This window comes from Trichosurus vulpecula, chromosome 4, assembly GCF_011100635.1.
Source record: "Trichosurus vulpecula isolate mTriVul1 chromosome 4, mTriVul1.pri, whole genome shotgun sequence".
Taxonomy (NCBI): domain Eukaryota; kingdom Metazoa; phylum Chordata; class Mammalia; order Diprotodontia; family Phalangeridae; genus Trichosurus; species Trichosurus vulpecula.
The window spans coordinates 391,684,456-391,705,314 of NC_050576.1; the positions used below are offsets into that span (position 1 = coordinate 391,684,456).

Genomic DNA, 20,859 nt, shown 5'->3' on the forward strand with positions numbered 1-20,859 from the left:
CCCCAGCCTCAGGGGCAGCAGCAGGAAGCTCCTGCAGCTGCTTGCAGAGTGCCAGGGGTGGCTGCTTCTGGCCCTAGGCCCACCCAGTGGGAGGAATCAAGCAGCAGATCAGAGTGGGACTGCAGGGATTACTTTGCTGGCACAGAGGCAGGGTTCTCTTGCTTTACCCTGCTTGGATCTGGGTTGCAGTCCTGGTTAGCAGTTCTCGGGGGAGGAGGAGTGCTGGTGTGGCAGAGCTTGCAGTGATGGTGGAGTAGAAGTATCTCTGAAAACAGCAGTGCAAACCCCCTGAAGCTTGGAACAAAGCATTCTCCACCCTGGAAGCAGTCATACCCTGACAAAAAGCTCAAGGGCCAAGTAATTGGCTGGGAACATGAGCAGGCAGCGTAAAAGGACTCAGACTCTAGAATCTTTTTTTGGTGACAAAGAAGATCAAAACATACAGCCAGAAGAAGTCAACAAAGTCAAAGAGCCTACATCAAAAGTCTCCAAGAAAAATATGAATTGGTCTCAGGCCATGCAAGAGCTCAAAAAGGATTTGGAAAAGGAAGTAAGAGAAGTAGAGGAAAAGCTGGGAAGAGAATTGAGAGTGATGCAAGAAAATTATGAGAAACGAGTCAACAACTTGCTGAAAGAGACTCAAAAAAAAATACTGAAGAAAATAACACCTTAAAAAATAGACTAACTCAAATGGCAAAAGAGCTCCAAAAAGCCAATGAGGGGAAGAATGCCTCAAAAGGGAGAATTAACCTAATGGAAAAGGAGGTCCAAAAGACCACTGAAGAAAATACCACCTTAAAAATTAGAGTGGAGCAAGTAGAAGCTAGTGACTTTATGAGAAATCAAGAAATTATAAAACAGAACCGAAAGAATAAAAAATGGAAGGCAGTGTGAAATATCTCATTGGAAAAACCGCTGACCTAGAGAATAGATCCAGGAGAAATAATTTAAAAATTATTGGACTACCTGAGAAAGCCATGATCAAAAAAAGAGCATAGACATCCTCTTTCAGGAAACTATTAAGGAAAACTACCCTGATATTCTAGAACAGAGGGTAAAATAGAAATTGAAAGAATCCACCTATTGCCTCTTGAAAAAGATCCCAAAAAGAAAACTAGGAATATTGTGGCCAAATTCCAGAGTTCCCAGATCAAGGAGAAAATACTGCAAGCAGCCAGAAAGAAACAATTTAAGTGTTGTGGAAACACAATCAGGATAACACAAGATCTAGCAGCTTCTACATTAAGGGATTGAAGGACTTGGAATATGATATTCCGGAGGTCAATGGAGCTAGGATTAAAACCAAGAATCACCTACCCAGCAAAACTGAGTATAATGCTCCAAGGCAAAATATAGACTTTCAATAAAATAGAGGACTTTCAAGCTTTCTCAGTGAGAAGACCAGAGCTGAATAGAAAATTTGACTTTCAAACACAAGAATCAAGAGAAGCATGAAAAGGTAATCAAGAAAGAGAAATCATAAGGGACTTACTAAAGTGGAACTATTTTGCTTACATTCCTACGTGGAAAGATGATGTGTGTAATTCATGAGACCTTTCTTAGTATTAGGGTAGTTGAAGGGAATATATATATATATATATATATATATATAGGCAGAGGGCACAGGGTGAGTTGAATATGAAGGGATGATATCTTAAAAAAATAAAGGGGTGAGAGAGAGGAATATATTGGAAGAAAGAGAAAGGGAGAGATAGGATGGGGTAAATTATGTCACATAAAAGTGGCAAGAAAAAGCGGTTCTATTGGAAGGGAAGAGGGGGCATGTGAGGGGGAGTGAGTGAATCTTGCTCTCATTGGATTTGACTTGAGGGAATAACATACACACTCAGTTGGGTATCTCACCCTCCAGGAAAGTAGGGGGAAAGGGGATAAGAGAGGGGGGATGATGGAAGGGATAGGGGGAGGAGGTAAAAAAAGCAAACACTTGAAAAGGGACAGGGTCAAGGGAGAAAATTGAATAAAGGGGGACAGGATAGGATGGAGGGAAATATAGTTAGTCTTTTATGATATGACTATTATGGAAATGTTTTGCATAACAACACATGTGTGGCCTATGTTGAATTGCTTGCCTTCTCAAGGAGGGTGGGTAGGGAGGGAAGAAGGGAGAGAATTTGGAACTCAAAGTTCTAAAAACAAATGCTCAAAAAAAGTTGTTTTTACATGTAATTGGGAAATAAGATATACAGGCAATGGGGTATAGAAATCTTGCTTTCCCTACAAGAAGGTAACGGGAAAGGGGATAAGAGGTGGGGGGAGTGGGGTGACAGAAGGGAGGGCAGATTGGGGAAAGGGGCAATCAGAATATAGAATATATGCCATCTTGGAGTGGGGGGAAGGGTAGAAATGGGGAGAAAATTTGTAACTCAAAATCTTGTGGAAATCAATGTTGAAAACTAAAAATATGATAAAGTAATTCTGAAAAAAAAAAACCTTCCTGGTCATCAAAGGGCATAAGAAGTCCCATCTACAATTAATTGGGGTCCTTGTTTTGGGGAAGTCTGAAGACCACAACCTGCCCTGCTGACTAGACCCATAGTCATATAGGAGATGTCTACCAAAGGAAATTGGAATTGTATTCTTGTTGCATATCCTTGTTCAGTTAGGATAGATAAACCTCCTTCTCTTAAAAAACAACCCCTTGACTATAGGAAAAAGAGTAGAGGGTCCAGGAGTACCCAAAGTTTGTGGATTTGACCTAGATGAAGATCTAGTAAAGGACACTGTCAGACAGGTAGCAGGAGAACCAAGAGAGACTAGTGTAACATAAGCTTAGAGAGGAGGATAAGGTGAAGAGTAGTGTCAGATGTTGCAGAGAGGTCAAAAAATATTGGGAGACAATTAAGAGATCTTTGGGACATGACCAAAAAAATGGAGGAATAAGCGTATTCTCTGATCCTTAAGACCTCTTAATAATAGTAATGATAATTACAATTGTAATAATAACCAACATTTAGTGCTTACTGTGTGCCAGGCACTGTACTAAGCACTTTACAAATATTATTTCATTTAACCCTCACAGCAACCCTGGGAGTCAGGTGCTAATTATTATCCTCATTTTACAGACAAGGAAACTGAGGCAAAAAGAGGTTAAGTGACTTGCCCAGGACAATACATCTATTAAGTGTCTGAAGAAGAAGAATTTGAACTCAGGTCCTCCTGTCTCCAGACTAGTGCTCTATCCACTGCTCTACTTGCTGCTGCAAAACTCCCTTAAATAAGAAATATACACAAGAGGTAAAATAATTGTAGCTGTCTTCAATTATTGCAGAGTCTTGCTGCCAAGACACCAGGAAGTCTAATGAGGTAACAGCGTTATGTATTCACAGCAGACAAAGCTAATCCACAGTCTTTAACCTGATTGCTAGGTAGCCTCTCTGGACTGCACAGAGGCTTGTGCTCTGGAATATCCTGACCAGTTGTCTCCTTGCTGTCATTACAGTCTCTGTCAGTACCCCCGCTTTTGGTCCTCACACTATCATTCTGTGGCAACAAGTAGCAGAACTCAATTCTGCTCCACCGTCCTTATGAGAAAATGTTGTGCTTCCAGAGATAACATCCTGTATTTGGAGAGGGGGAATCAGAGCTTCTAGGAGCAATCCACATCCAGAACCATGGGAGGGCATGGACCAGAAAAGAGATTTTTATGGCAACTAGGAAAGAAAATGAACATGGAAAAAGCAGGGGTAGAAGTGGACCACATGATCCACCCAAGAAAATTTCTGCCCTGGGACAAATACTTCTATCTTTTCTATCTCTTGCAGTAATTGATACTTCTGAGAGTGAGCACAACAGGAAAAAGGAGAAAGTGACAAGTTCTCCAACTCTCTAACATAAAAATTATTTAGAAGGAACTCAAATTTGATAGTTTAGAAGCCTTAGTTCTGTGAGGAACACAGAATAAAGAAATAAAAAGGATCACAAATCAAAGAATAAAAGTCTAGAACAGAAAGTAAAGAGAATGAGGAAAGGAAATCCTTTTTAGAAAGAAGTAAAGAAAATGAAAAAACAAACAGTTGAAAGGGTAGAAAGAAGGGAGATTTTACTGAGAAAAAAGAGTGAAGAATAAGAAAAGTAGAAAAAGCAAGAAAGGAAAAGGAACTAACAGGTAAAGTAAAATTAGGGAAAGGAGGGAAAAGGGGGGGGTACAGATTTAGGGGGAAGGAGAAGAGAGCTTGTAGGAAGACTTGCCTTAAATTAAGCCAAAATAACTGAAGAGACAAAGTATTGTCTTCAAAGAGGAATAGGAACAAAATAATTCCTAATTCAGAAAAATAATTTATATATGCACATATATATATACACACACATAAAAACATATAACACATATGAGACAAATGAAAGAAAATATAAACTGAACTCATCATTTTAGAGCTAATTGCATTAAACAGTTTCGCAAAATGAAATGAAACACCATAGTATTGTTTTATAAGAAACACTACCCCCCAAAAAAGATATATACAATAATTACTATATATCAGATGAATCAAAAAAAGGAGTTGCAGTTATCCTTGCAAACAAACCAAAAGCAGAATTTATAATATTGAGATAAAGAAATTGCATTATACTGAAAGGAACCACAGGCAGCAAAACCAATGTTAATATTAAACATATTCTCCAAATGCCTTCATGAAGGAAAAATTAACCTGACCCCAATAATAGAAGGAAACTGTAATGTCTCAGCTTTAGACCACTCTAACAACAACATCAAAGTTGGGAGAGCTGGTTCAAATGTGAAAGAATTCACTTAGACCTTCTCTCTAGCCATTGGGAGCTTTACTGATGCAAAAGCAGTGGGCTAGCCCTGGAAGAAGGTCTAGCAATTTACAGAGGGATAGGGGCTTGTTTTTATAAGGACTGAATAAGGGAAACGGAAATTTTATGACCCACGATGGGGGGTGGGGTGGGGAGACAAGGAATTTTATAGTCCATGATAAGGAGGAAGTTTTGTGGTAACTCAAGATAACGGGAAGAGATTCCAGGATGAGAATAAACTAGGGAGTTCACAAAGTCGACTCAATATTAATTTTAACTCTTAGGGCAATATTTGTATCCACATCATAACAAAGATAAACAAGAGGGAAAATATAGATTTGAACAAATTACTAGAGAAGCCAAGAGCTAAAAGACTTATTGTATCTTCTTAATTGGACTACTGAAGAACATATATATTTCTCAACACACATGGAACTTTTACAAAAATTGACTAAGGCTTGGGGTACAGAGATACTGCAGAGAAATGTAAAAAAGGCAGAGTAACTAACCACATCATTAACAGGGCATAATACAATAAAAAACAAACCAGTTAAGAGAGTACAAACAAAAGATTGGTGATTTAATAATGAATTCTAAATGACAAGTGAGTCAAAAAAGAAATCATGCAAATAATTGATAATCGTGAAAAAAATGATGAAGCAATATAATAAAGTTTCTGGGATTCAGCTAAAACAGTCTTAAGAGGAAAATTATATCCCTAAAACCTGTTAACAAAATAGAGCATTATTTTCAAAAAGTTAGCTAAAATCCTAAATAAGTAGAAGAGGTAATGTTAAAAGTTAAAGGAGAAATAAATGAATTGGAAATTAAAAAGATAATAAAAATGATAAAAACTAAAAGTTGGTTCTTTGAGACAAAATTAACCTTTAGCCAACTTAGAAGTCTTCCCAGGGTGCTCTGAATTTGTTACATTCATAAATTCTCTTGGCACAGTAATATTCCATTATATTCATGTACCACCATTTTTATTTAGCCATTCCTCAATTGATAAGCATCGGAGTACTTTACCTTATACCTGTGGAATTGAGAGTGAAAGAAGGTAAGACTTGCCTGATGTCAAACATGTAGGAAAGATCAGAACTGGGTGTTCAAATCAAGGTCATCTGACTCAAACCTGACATACTTTAAACTTTGCAGTGGCTCCCCCGACTTCAAGGAATATTTGTTCTGCTAGTAGATGTAGTACTTAAATAGGTATGAGAGCTGAACCTCGAAGGAAGTAAAGAATTTTAAGAGGTAGAGTTAAGGAAGAAACATTCCAGGAGTGAAAGAAAAGGAAAGAGAAAGGACTCTCAGATTTGGGGAATATCAGGTAGAGAGCAATTTGACTGGAATATAGAGTACATAAAAAGGCAAGGCAGGGAGGCCTTGTAATGTGAAGTAACTGGCTGAGCGTGGTGGTGGTGGTACCACCACGGTGGTGAGTGTGGGTGTTCATCCTTTATCCTCGAAGAGGACCAATGGCATCTGGAGGGTGACATCTTGACTTACAAGTGAATTGGGTTTAAGTGAGGCAGGGCTGTGATATAATCAACCTCATTCTCTCCTCCTGTGGCAAATCGTAGGTCAGGATGACTGACAATAGTCCAGGTTGCAGTGGGAGACCTTGGCCTTTTTAAGCTGAGGTCTTTTCCAGGTCTCACTTTGTCCAACACAACACCTGTTTGGTGATTAAAGGCTACTTAAGAATTGAGGCAAAAGGTGGCCTAGTTTGACTTCCCAAAAAATCAATCTGGGATGGGGGAAGACCCTCAAAGTTTCAGATCAGAACAGAAACAATTGCCATTTATACTCAGTCTGAGCTATTAAAACCCAATGAACCATGTGAGGCTTGGGCTGGGAGTTATTGGGGAATCAGTGACAGCCAGGATGATTTTGGTTTAAAGGCATAGTTTGGTAGCTCCATGTGAATCCCAATGGGTTTTTTATCAAAACCTGGTTTACCAGAGCTAAGCATGGTAGCGCGCACTTAAAATCCCGGCTATTAGGCTAAGGCTGGCTGATCTTTTGAGCACAAAAATTCTGAGCAACAGTTGGCCAAACTGATCAGGTGTCCGCACTTATCCTGGCATCAGTATGGTGACCTGGGGGGGTTGGGAGTGAGGGTAGGTGAGGCAGTACTGTGGTACTTAAAGAGTGGTAAACTGACTCAGTTTGGAAATGAAGCTGGTCAAAATTCTCATGCTGATTAGTGCTGGGATCAGGTCTGTGGAAATTGAGTGAACCCCTCTGACTGCATCTTGTGATTCCATTTTGGATCTAGTTCTAGATTCAGCTCCCTCTCTGTTCAACTATGGGTCTAGTCCAGAGGTTCCCAAACTTATTTGGCATACCACCCCCTTTTTAAAAAAATTACTCTGTGCCCCCCGGAAATCTTTCTTTAGTTTTTTTTTTTAATTGCATCATTTTTAAAAAATATATATTTTAAATGAGGCATCTTAAGTTTAATAATTTATTGTAAATTTGTATCGAAATGTTGATGATGTAATATTGTGTAATATAACCGTATAGTATTGTATTATAAACAAGTCATCATACTCAGATATTCCTGCCAATGCATGCTGGACTTCCTGACAGTGCACAACACACTCACTTGCCAGCACCTCTTGGCATACTTGACCACTGATCAGTTATAACCGTTATAACTTGCATTTTGTATATTTATTTTGAAAATAATGTAATCACTATGACTTTAACTCTTAGCAAGAGAGGAAACGTATATGAATCGTTTTTCAAAAATTTTTCTCTTCTTTCCTTATGTTTCCATGGCCCCCTTATTTTTATTCAATGCCCCCCAATTGCACCTGAGGCTATTACCACCTCCTCATTGGTCCAGCACCCCCCAGGGGCTGGTATCACCTGCTGTGGGAACCTATACCTCTAGTCCAGTTTCTGTCTTGTGACAAAGCTTTATTGCATTGCCTCAACCTAGCCCTGCATGGCTGGGAAGCTGGACCACTTCTACCTGCTGCTTAATCAATGACCTAGGGTATGCTGCAGAAGACTAATGACATCTAAGGAGGGACTCAGGGAGTTTTCTCACAGTTACACATCTCAAGCAACCCACACGTCTTACTTGAAAACTGGCCCTGTACCGCTTTTGTTACTGTTTCCATATTCCTTTGATTGAACAGAGACACTCAAGAGGAGTAAAACACCTCTTTTTTCTGATTTCAGGGAAATGGAAATTTGGAAAGTCCCTAATCTTTCCTCCAATTAGAAATCATATTACCTAATTTAATTGTTTTCTTTTACTTGATGATCATTTAAGATCATTTGAACCCCAATAAGGGCCAAAGCCTGAGTTAATCAACCAGAAGAAGAACCTTGGCCTGCCTGCCCTTTTTTGTTCTCTGAGTAAACCCAGAGAATGCCTCTTCCTGTGTCAACAACTACAAGGCCAGATGAAGCTAAGAGCATTCCTCTGATTATGGCCATTAAGGATGAGGCACCTTAACCCAAGACACTATCTTGAATAATGAGATTTATCTTAATATTTTATGAACATATGCTATGTTATGTCCTGTTAATGGTAAAGGAAACATAGATATCCTGGGTTGTCATTTCAATTGACACTTTGTCAAGTCTTTATCTTATTGTATTTGCAACATATTCAGTTAAGAAAATTCCTTTCTCATACTATGGTGAAACATATATGGAGATCATAAATTTGAGTGACATAGACATCTTGAATTGGGATTGTTCTAAAACGTATTTAAGGCGTATCATTCTTTTTATCAGTCAGAATTAGAATCTGGCTCCACATGTTCGCTACCTTTGCTAGCTTTAAGGGCATAAACAATATGAATTTATATACCACCTAGCCTGTTTACCTTTTTTAACCAAACTTTCAGGTTGACATAGATAATTGGTTTAATTAGACTAATTGTTTTTAATACATAATTACCTCACTCTGTATTCATGTTTTTTGGACTGACTGGGGAGTCCATTGACCCATTTATTTATTATACCTGTCTTGCTAATAAATCATATAGCACAGATGATATCCTCAGTTATTATCCACCGCAGGTCCATAAGTAAAAGTATTTTATCCTATATAAGAAGCCACTGAAGATTTTTGAAGAGGGGAGTTCAGTGGGCATGTCTGTGCTTTGGGGAAACTAGACAGCCTAGAGAATAAGTGAGCAGGAGTCCAATTTCAGTAAGGCAGTATCAATATGTAAGAATAGGAGGGGACAGATCTGAGAAATATGGAGGTAGATTGTATGGGTCTTAACAACTGGTAAATTGAGGAGAGGGGAAAAGGGCCATGGATGACTGAAGTTTCAAATCTGGGTGACTGGGAAGATAATGGTGCTGTCAGAGACAATCAGGTGGGAAAGTTGAAGAGTTCTGCTAAATCCTGATCTACCCCTGATGCTGTTCTTTGCAGTCAGTTTCCTTGAGACCAAGGCCCCATGTACAATGCTAAGATTCTTGGAGAACTCCAAGCCACAAATTACAATTGTTCCTTGCATTCGGGAACAGTAGAATAAGCTGAGACTAATAACACACTACACTTTTGATTCTTGTAGAGCCTTCTTGACAAGGGACCAAGGAGATAAGCTCAATATCTTCCCCTATGTATCACTAAAGTGGATGTGATTGTGGAAATAACAGACTTGTCTTGATATTAGAAACTGAAGAAAACAAGTATTGGGATTTTTAATGAAAAACCATGTGGTAGATAAATGATAGTACCCCCCACTATTGTTTTTAACAGTAGTTGTTGCTTTGTTAACTTTTCTGTTGTAAATGAATAATGGGGTGATCCTTGGAATTTGAGACATGTGGCCTGGAGGCCGCAGGTTTCCCACTCTCACCTAGACATTTATATTTAAATACAAGTAATCATTTTAAAAATCATTTTTACTAAGCACCTAACTGAAGGCACCCTCACCTAATGTCATTAATTGGTTCTACAAGCATACAACATTATAAAGTGACACACCAGGATCAGTTAGTTTCATGGGAGCAGGGTTATAAGTCACAAGATGAATAATGGTAAAGCAACACAGCGTGAGGTAATTTGGATTCAAAATATGGAGAAATGAAAGGCACAGAATTAATGTATGAGAGTTGATGAATATTTTTCATCTTGGGCTTTAGAATAATAGTCTGCACCTGGTAATGGGTTTTCTTCCTGGCTGGTCCACAGATAACTGATTATTACAGATTTCTTTGATTTCTTTTTTTTTTCCATGTAACTTTTTATTCAGTTTTCAGCATTGATTTTCACAAGAGTTTGAATTACAAATTTTCTCCCCATTTCTACCCTTCCCCCCACTCCAAGATGGCATATATTCTGGTGCCCCTGTTCCCCAGTCAGCCCTCCCTTCTGTCACCCCACTCTCCTCCCAGCCCCTTTACCCTTCCTTTCTTGTAGGGCAAGATAAATTTCTACACCCCATTGCCTGTGTATCTCATTTTCTAGTTGCATGCAAAAACTTTTTTTTTTCTTTTTGAATATCTGTTTAAAACTTTGAGTTCCAAATTCTCTCCCCTCTTCCCTTCCCACCCACCCTCCCTAAGAAGTCAAGCAATTCAACGTAGGGCACATGCATATCATTATGTATAACGCTTCCACAATACTCATGTTGTGAAAGACTAGCTATATTTTGCTCCTTCCTAACCTATCCCCCTTTATTGAATTTTCTCTCTTGGCCCTATTCCCTTTCAAAAGTGTTTGTTTTTGATTACCTCCACCCCCATCTGCCCTCCCTTCTATCATCCCCCCCTTTTTTTTATCTTCTTCCTCCTTTTTTCCTGTGGGATAAGATACCCAAATGAGTATGTATGGTATTCCCTCCTCAGGTCAAATTTGATGAGAGCAAGATTCACTCATTCCCCCTCACCTGCCTTCTCTTCTCTTCCTACAGAACTGCTTTTTCTTGCCACTTTTATGCAAGATAATTTACCCCATTCTATCTCTCCCTATCTCCCTCTCTCAATATATTCCTCTCTCATCGCTTAATTTGATTTTATTTCTTTTAGATATCTTCCCTTCATCTTCAACTCACCCTGTGCCCGCTCTCTCTCTCTCTCTCTCTTTATATATATATATATATGTATATATATATATATGTGTGTGTATATATATACACACACACACATACACACATACATATATACATACATACACACTCGCATATACGTATATATACATAAAGATATATATAATATGCATATTCCCTTCAGCTACCCTAATACTGAGGTCTCGTGAATCATACACATCATCTTTCCATGTAGGAATGTAAACAAAACAGTTCAACTTTAGTAAGTCCCTTGAAATTTCTTTTTCTTGTTCTTTTTCTTGATTACCTTTTCATGCTTCTCTTGATTCTTGTGTTTGAAAGTCAAAATTTCTATTCAGCTCTGGTCTTTTCACTGAGAAAGTTTGAAAGTCCTCTATTTTATTAAAAATCCATATTTTGCCTTGGAGCATGGTACTCAGTTTTGCTGGGTAGGTGATTCTTGGTTTTAATCCTAGCTCCATTGACCTCCGGAATATCATATTCCAAGCCCTTCGATCTCTTAATGTAGAAGCTGCTAGATCTTGTGTTATTCTGATTGTGTTTCCACAATACTCAAATTGTTTCTTTTTGGCTGCTTGCAGTATTTTCTCCTTGACCTGGGAGCTCTGGAATTTGGCAACAATATTCCTGGGAGATTTCTTTTTGGGATCTATTTGAGGAGGTGATCTGTGGATTCTTTCAATTTCTATTTTGCCCTGTGGCTCTAGAATGTCAGGGCAGTTCTCCTTGATAATTTCTTGAAAGATGATATCTAGACTCTTTTTTTGATCATGGCTTTCAGGTAGTCCAATAATTTTTAAATTCTCTCCTGGATCTATTTTCCAGGTCAGTGGTTTTTCCAAGGAGATATTTCACATTGTCTTCCATTTTTTCATTCCTTTGGTTCTGTTTTATAATATCTTGATTTCTCATCAAGTCAGTAGTTTCCACTTGCTGCAATCTAGTTTTGAAGGTAGCATTTTGTTCATGGTCTTTTGGACCTCCTTTTCCATTTGGCTAATTCTGCTTTTCAAGGCATTCGTCTCCTCATTGGCTTTTTGGAACTCTTTTGCCATTTGAGTTAGTCTATTTTTTAAGGTATTGTTTTCTTCAGTATATTTTTCAGTATTTTTTTGGGTCTCCTTTAGCAAGTCATTGACTTGTTTTTCATGGTTTTCTCACATCCTTCTAATTTCTCTTCCCATTTTTTCCTCTACTTCTCTAACTTGCTTTTCCAAATCCTTTTTGAGCTCTTCCATGGCCTGAGACTAGTTCATGTTTTTCTTGGAGGCTTTTGTTGTAGGCTCTTTGACTTTGTTGACTTCTTTTGGCTGTATGTTTTGGTCTTCTTTGTCACCAAAGAAAGATTCCAGAGTCTGAGACTGAATCTGCATGCATTTTCACTGCCTGGCCATGTTCCCAGCCAACTAACTTGACCCTTGAGTTTTTCAGCGGGGTATGACTGCTTGTAGAGTTAAGAGAACTATGTTCCACACCTGGGGGGATGCGCCAGCTCTGCCACACCAGCACTTCTTCTTCCCCAAGAACCCCCAACCCAGAGTGGACTTAGATCTTCATCAGGCTCTTCACGCCTGCTCTGATCCGCCACTTAATTCATCCCACCAGGTGGGCCTGGGGCCGGAAGCAACTGCAGCTGTAGTTCTGTACCTGCACCTCCCCCGCTGCCCCTGGGGCAGTAGCCAAACTGCGAACTCCTTCCACTCCCGCAGCTTTTCCCACTAACCTTCTCTGTTGTCTTTGGTGTTTGTGGGTTGAGAAGTCTGGTAACTGCTGCAGCTCACTGATTCAGGGCGCCAGGGCACGCTCCGCCCGGCTCCTGGTCTGGTTGGTCTGCGCCACCCATGCTGGGCTCTGCTCTGCTCCACTCCTCTCCACTCCCAGCTCTGTGCAGGATAGATCTCACCCACAGACTATCCAGGCTGTCCTGGGTTGGAGCCCTGCTTCTCTCTGCTGTTTTGTGGGTTCTGCAGTTCTAGAATTGGTTCAGAGACATTTTTTATGGATTTTTGGAGGGGCTCGGCAGGGAGCTCATGCTAGTCCCTGCTTTCCAGCCGCCATCTTGGCTCCCTACAGATTTCTTTTGAAAAGTATGAACATTTAAAAAATAAAAACTTCTTGTAGGTATATCCATTCTTAAAATAATTTGCAGCCAAACCACTGGGTTAGGCTTAGGGATCACTAGACTGGCTTTTAACAGATATGGCAGAGATTGTGATCTTTCTAAGCAAATAACCTTATACAGTTAATTTGTTAGTATTTTTCTGGGTGTAGCTTACCTAATTTTGGTATTCTATTGTCTTCATTCCATGAGTCATTTTAAATTATACGTGTATTTACTCTCTTTTTCAGCCCAGCATGTGTTAAAATGCACATTTTAAATAACGTCTATCTTTGGACTACTCTGCTCTGCAAACTTGGGTCATGAAGGTGATGGGAAGAATTTATCTTTGGATCTTGATTTCACTATTTCATTTGATAGTGTTTGCTGCAGAACATGAAGATGTAGCAAAACATGCTATAAAGTTGCATCGGGGGAAAGGAGCAGCTATTACTCAGAGAAAACAATGGGTTCTAGACAACTGTAGAAAACTATCTGGGCTTCTTCGACAAAAGAATGTGGTTCTTAACAAACTAAAAAATGCAATAAGAGCAGTGGAAAAGAATTCTGGACTGTCAGATGAAGAAAAACTCTTTCAGGTGCACACATTTGAAATTTTCCAAAAGGAATTGAATGAAAGTGAGAATTCAGTCTTTCAAGCTATCCATGGACTCCAAAGAGCCCTGCAAGGAGATTACAAAGATGTTGTGAACATGAAAGAAAGTAGTAGACAGAGACTGGAGGCTTTGAGGGAAGCTGCAATAAAGGTTAGTTCTTTCAGATTTTATTAAGTATTCTCAAAGAAGATACTGCGGTTCATTTTGAACTAGGAAGAAACATAGAGAACAAAAAGGAAAATGTTCAAGTTGATAATATTTCATTAGAGATAAGCCACCAAAAGTGTCTGCTTGCAATAAAATATATACTCTCGTGTCTCACATATGAGAAGATTTTCCCTTAAGTATCTTAGTATTTTCACATATAACATTGCTACCAGAATAATGAAATATGCGGTGCACTCCATGTTACCAAAAACTAGTACTAGTTACGTTACCTATATTCTGCTAATAAAAATTAAAGTGAAAATATATGGGAGAACAAACTTTCATTTTCATAGACATTTTATACATGCTGTGTATGTTACCATACCTTAATATGTGTTAATCATAGTTTTTATAGTATAATTATAATTGACAATGTTTTTGTTCATATTTCTGAAAATATGCTTAAATTTTCCTTAGTTGTTGACTCATCCTTAAAAGAACATTTTTACCACAATCAATTATGTTTTTAGGACACCTTTCTACAATAGTGACTTAACTATCTAGTGCGGATAGTGATTACAATTTAAAATTAAAATGGATTAAATGTTAATTCTTTAATGTTTCAATCCAATATTAAAATTTTAAATTAAATACTCAGATTTTATGAGGGAAACCTATATATAAGCTTGGATATTTATTTGACTATGATAGAAGGCAAGGAGTAAGGGTTGGGGATTTTAGGGTCCCCTACCATGTGAGTCTTCACAGATAAGGGTCTGGCTTCTCTATGGCAGAGGAAATCCTATCATAGACCAGGAACTGCCCACAGAGAAAGGACATTTCAAGTTGTGGACTCTCTAAGAAAGGAGGTTGCAATGCTCCAAGATGAAGCAGGACTTGTGGGAACTCTAACAAGAGGACCTAGGCTTTTCTGGGAGGGAAGGACTTTTCTGTAGAACAGGGTTGCTGCCCAAAGTGATAGACCACCAGGTGTATCAGAGAGATAAGTGACAGCTGAGAATGTGGCATCCTATAACTAAGCAGCATCTGGCCTGTTGAAGCTTTCATTCCTGGCCCAACCAGTGCCTCATCCCTTAGAGTTGGGAAAAGCTTCAATTGATTGGTGCTGTCAAGATAGAGTGTGGCTCCCTGGGACACCACCCTCTCAGCTGTCACTTGTCTCCACAGTATACTTGTGCTGGGAAAGGTGAAGTCTCATTTCTATCACTGCCCCACAGACAACCTGCAGCTTGTGACCCTACTCTGACTTATCCTCCCTTGCTCTTTCTAGGGCCTGACTACCTTCAGCCCTCCCCTCCCAACTCCTTACTTCCTACCTGTATGGAGACTCTACTAGCAAAGGACTCTGATCTATGGATGACAAAAAAGAGAAAGCATGTCTCCTCCTCCAGAAATGCTTAATATTGTGTTCTTCTCTCTTCCATCCCCCAGATGCAGGTTACCTGGGGAAAGCCCCAGTCACTGTCCCCTAGTTATAATGACCGCTGGTTGGAACAGTGCCTCTTAATCCTTCATTCTCTCTTCTGTCACTACTTGTGTGGTTTTGAGCAAATTACTTAACCTCCCTGGACCTCAGTTTCCTCATCTGTAAAATAAGGAATTTATTTTAGATGGCCTGTAAGTTCCCTTCCAGTTCTATAAATCAAGCATTTATTAAACGGCTGCTATGTGCCAAGCACTGTTAGATGCTGGGAATATAAAACCAAAATAAAATAATCCCTGCTCTTGTAATTACATTCTGTTGGGAGAAAACAACACATGTACATATGTAAGTATATGCAGAATAAATACATGGTAGTTAAATACAAAGTAGCTATGGAGGGAACCCACTAAGGAATCAGGAAAGCCTTCATGTAGAAGGTGGTGCTTGAGTTGAGTCCTGAAGGAAGTGAGTCATGGCCTGGATAGTAAACAATTATTTTAGCCTAAGTGTTCTCCAGGAGAACTCAACCATCTTGGGTAACCTTTTTCTAGACTAGAGAATAACTGCCCTGGTGGCTCTCTGGTTATTCTTTATTTTCCTCTTATCCTCTTGAATCTGGTGCCATGTAAGGATCTGTTCTGGGTACATAGCTAGAAGACAGTAATGCTTTGTTAATCTGCTTTAGTCTCCCACTGAAGAAGTGAGGACTGAAAACAGTTTAAATTATAAAAACCACAGCATTAGCCTAAAACACCAAATCACCTGATTGCCGTTGATAATTTTGTTACCTAATATACCATATGTAAAACTCTGATACAGTGGAAACAGAATGTTTTTACATACAAACCATTTGATTTGATTATAAATTCTTAATCATTGCTGTCATTTCCATTCATTAAAATAAGCTTATTATTGCAACCCCATGTGAGAATGTCCCCTTTGCACATTTACATCTGCATGCACCCCAACATCTAAGCTAAGAAAGTAGCTTTTATAAATGTACTACATTGGCTGGATATGATGGTACATGCCTTTAATACCAACTACTAAGGAGGCTAAGGCTGGAGGATCTCTTAAACTCAGGAGTTTTAAACTTCAGTGGCCAGCTTATCCACATTAAGTTCAGTGTGGTAGACCCTGAGGTGGGGCAGAGATGAGCACCAGGAGGCAAACAGGCCCTGCTAATAAGTAGTGGACTTGGCTGTGGGTGGCCCCGAACTTCCAGCCTGGGCAAGATGACAGGGAAAAGGGATGCTATTCATAGATGGATGGGTGGATGACTAGCTTTGTAGCTTTAATACTGACATCCACATAGTAACTTGTCAGATAGTTAGCGTGGTAAGTTAGCATAGGATTCATGCTGAGTATCATTGCTTCATTCATTTGCCCTGTCTCTCAGACCGCTTGTATGTCCACATCCACGTCATATATATAAAATTTACCTTTTCACATTAGCCAATCCATAACAAAACCATCCTGAAAAGAGAATAGAGGACTTAGAGAAAGGAGGGACCTTAAGTAGAAGTGGAGTAAGAAGTCATTTGAAGTACAAAGTGTTGGGCAGTGGAAAGCTCACTAAGTTTGGAATCGAGAGGCCTGGCTTCAGATCCTGGCTCTGCCATTTATTACCTGTGTTATGTTCAAGTCACTTTTTCTGAACCTCAGTTTCCTCACCTATAAGGCTGGAGGATCTCTTAAACTCAGGAGTTTTAAACTTCAGTGGCCAGCTTATCCACATTAAGTTCAGTGTGGTAGACCCTGAGGTGGGGCAGAGATGAGCACCAGGAGGCAAACAGGCCCTGCTAATAAGTAGTGGACTTGGCTGTGGCTGACTTCCAAAGTCCCTTCTGTGAGCTACTCATCTTCCTTTTATAGATGAGGGAATTGATATTTAGAGAAGCTAACGATACCTATACTGCCAGGGTGATTGTGAGGATTAAATGAAGTGATACCTGTATCTGTCTATCTGTTTTTCTGTCTACACACACACACATAGATACCCACACATATAGTGCTTTACAAATCACTTTTTTGATGTAAATGAATAAATGAAATAAACATGTATTATGTACTTACTATGTGTCAAGTATGTGACTGGTATTTGGGGCTGAGAAGTCACAGGAATGTTGAGTGAATAAACTGATAATAGTGTTAGTTACTACAAGATACACTTATAAAGCATCAGAAGTTGACAAATTACTTTCAAGACTATTATTTGAACCTCCTGACAGATCAATGAGATATATGTATATCTAGGTGAGGAGGATTGCCAAGGAGCCATCCCTACTGTGGATGGGAAAACAGGCTCAAAGAGATTGTAACTCGCCCAAGATTATTTAGGCATTATTAAGTCCTTTTTTTCCTCTGTGATATTTCGCAAATCTGTTCCCACCTTCCTACTTGATCTCCCATCTCTTTGGCTTTGCACTATCCCCCACACCTACAATGTTCCTTCTTCACCACCTCACAGAATCCCTCTTTTCCTTTAAGAAGCAGTTGAAGCACTGCCACAACTGCTAGTGCCCTCCCTTTCAAATACAATGATTACTTTGTATTTATTTTCTTTATCATGTATATACTTACATTAGTTCTTGTCAACTCCCCTGTTAGAAATTAGAAACTTAAGTCTTTGAGATTAGAGACTGTTTTATTTGTTGCTCCTAGCACAGTACTTGACTCATTGTAGGCACTTAAAAAATGTTTGCTGGGTGACCGATTTTTCTTCTGTTAAAGTCCTTCATTATCTCTCACATGTACTGTTTTAATAACTTCCTTTCTAGTCTTCTCTTACCTGATCTATCCATTACATTTATATTTTGTGTCTTCCTAATTAGCATCACTACTTTACTTAGAAAAATCCAGTGGCATTCAGAAATGCCAGTGGCTGGCATTTGCCTACCAAATGAAATGCAAACTTTTTTTCCCCTGGTATTCAAGGCCCTAGCAACTTTTTTAGTCTTTTCATACTACTTTTGCAAATGCCTTACATGCCAGCAAAGTCTTCTACTCCCATCCTTCTTCTAGTTTTGTGCCTTTTATTCCCATTGCTCTTCATACTTAGAATGGCCTCTCCTGACTTTTTCCATCTCTACCTATTAAAACCCCTGTCTTCAAAGCTCTATTTAGGTCCTCCTTCTTCCATGAAGCCTTTACTTATCACCTTCCCCGGGACTCCAAACTAGAAGTGACTCTTCCTTCCTCAGACTTTTTCTAATACTTTGTTTTGAACCAGATATCCTACAGGCTTTTCGAACTCAACATGTCCAAAACAAAACTCCCTATCTTTCCCCCCAGACCCACCCTTCTTCTCAACTCCCATATTGTCAAGGACGTTTCTTTCTTTCCAGCAGCCCAGGTTCTCTACCTACATGTATCTTTTATTCTAAAATCTCACTTGCCCCAGGTATCCAATCAATTATCAGATCTTATCATTTTTATGTCCATAGGAGCTCTTGTATGTATCTCCTTCTCTCCATGTACCTCATCACCTCTTCATGTACCTCAGCCACTGTGAGAAATAATCATACCAAAAAACTCCACATGGCTGTCACTGAATTAAGGAAAGATTTTATTTTTCATTCTCTTGCTAGAGACAGCAAGAGCCCAGGTGACCCATAAGGAGACATGCCCTTTCAGACAATTACAAAGCTTTTTATGTCATATCCTGATTTGCATTTCCCTCCCCTGTATCCCGTTGGCCGGGTATTTCTGGATCTACAGCCTATCTAAAAACATGTAAAAGCCACCCTGCTTACAGCTCTTATTTCCACATTTCAGTTTCCTCCCCCCTTTTATCCTCATTGTCTTTATACTTTATTTAGTAAAGAAATGACAAGCCATAAATACTTTTTATCTCATCCCAAGATAGCTGCATCACTCAGGTAGTTGAAGATTCAACCCAGGATATCCATAAGAAAAGTCCCATTATCTAAGACTGCGTCTGGGTCAAGGGACCTCATCCTTAGTGAGCTTCACCTGGCCTGGCAGTTTTTGATACAGGAAAAAGGCATCCCCAGAGAACAAGGAAAGGGAGTAGCACTGCTCTTAGATATGCTGTTGAGTGAAATGTTTAATTAACATCTCCCACTGCTTTCTTCTGCAATCAAGTTATCTTTTGCATTGGCCCTAAGTATGACTCCTTAGGTTGTTCAAATTATGTTTGTATGGTTTCTGTGGAAACAAAATTCTGTCATCCCTTACACCACTCATCATCTCTCCCTGCCTCACCACTTCCTACTCCAAACTAGCCCAAGTGCAGCTCTAACCATGTCACCCTCTATACAGTCAGCTTCTGTGGCTCCCTATTGCCTCTAGGATAGTATTCTCTGGCTTTTAAAGCCCCTCTCAATCTGGTCTTTTCCTACCTTTATGAGCATCTTATTCTTTACTTCCATGTCCTGCCTCTGGGCCTGGAATGCTCTTCTTCCTCTCCTCAGCCTCCCTGACTTCCTTCAGCAATTAGCTCAAATACTACCTTCTGAGGAGGCTTTTCTAGCCCCTCTAGTTGATAGTACAACTCTAAAGTTAAGTGCAATATATTCCATATGTATCCTATATGTGCTTATTTATATACATGTTATTTCACCCCATTAAATGGTAAGTTCCTAGGGGGCAGTGATTGGTTTTGTTTTTGCTTTGTATCCACACTGGGTAAGGCACAGTGCCTGGCATATACATAGTAAGTGCTTAAAAAATACTTACTCACTGATTGATTTTGTTGTGTAATTCTATGTTTACATGTTTATCATTCCTGTGAGATTGTAAGCAGAGACAGTGTCTTCAATCTCTGTATCTCTAGGGACTGGAACAGTAGCTTTAATCCATCACTAAATTAAGTGGTTTATTGATTCCTTTCTTTATGTCAGGTATTGTTCCAGGCACTGGAAGTAAAAAGAATTAAATCCCAACTTGCAGTGAGCTTACACTCTTACGCAGGATAGATTATTGACAGTTGCCTGTCAAGAAGGCAGTTGTTTGAATGTCTAAAGAGGAAGTTTGGCCTCAGTAAAGCTATTTCAAAGGAATAATTCCTTTTTCAATCCTGGGAAGGTGGTTTAAACTGTTATTGCCTTGGGTTTTGTTGTTGTTCTTTTAAATTTCATTCTTAATTTTCTAAAAACTGATCAGGAAGAAACGGAGTATGTTGAGCTTTTGGCAGCAGAAAAGCATCAAGTTGAAGCCCTTAAAAATATGCAACATCAGAACAAAAGTCTTTCCATGCTTGATGAAATTCTTGAAGATGTAAAAAAGGCAGCAGATCGTTTAGAGGAAGAAATAGAGGAACATGCTTTTGATGACAATAAGTCAGTAAGTAATATGATAAGAAAGATTTCTGGATTTTTTTTTACATATCTGAGCTTCACACTGAAGCAAATGAGATACTGTTTAGGTGGTTTTATACATTCAAATTTAGACTAGTTTGACTTACTGTAACGACAATTACACCAGCACACAGGAGGGCTGCTAGCACAAGTTCTTTGATCTGCTTATACAAATTAGCAGACAGGGCTTCTAACTGTCTGTCCATAGCAATACATACATAGTTACCAGAGAGAGAGGCACCAACATCTGGGTTTTCAAAGGGGGTGGGGGAGGCTCTTTAACAGCTACCCAGAGTCTCATCTGGCCAAATCACACAAACACTCTTCTAATGGGTGAGCCCCAAAGCAAAATTCTAACCTCAGAGTATATATACACTTCTTCAGGGTCAGAGGGCATCACAGC

The 20,859-nt window shown here is 39.2% G+C and overlaps 1 protein-coding gene across 2 annotated transcripts in view; it reads left to right on the plus strand.

Annotated features, from left to right (window-relative positions):
- TMCO3 (transmembrane and coiled-coil domains 3) overlaps window positions 1–20,859 on the plus strand; it is an 82,148-nt gene that overhangs the window by 9,690 nt on the left and 51,599 nt on the right. For both annotated transcript variants that reach the window (XM_036757140.1, XM_036757141.1), the window contains exons 2-3: window positions 13,179–13,694; window positions 20,263–20,442. In XM_036757140.1, coding sequence (XP_036613035.1) covers window positions 13,251–13,694; window positions 20,263–20,442 — 624 coding nt within the window. In that variant the 5' untranslated portion in view covers window positions 13,179–13,250. The remainder of the gene's footprint in view (window positions 1–13,178; window positions 13,695–20,262; window positions 20,443–20,859) is intronic.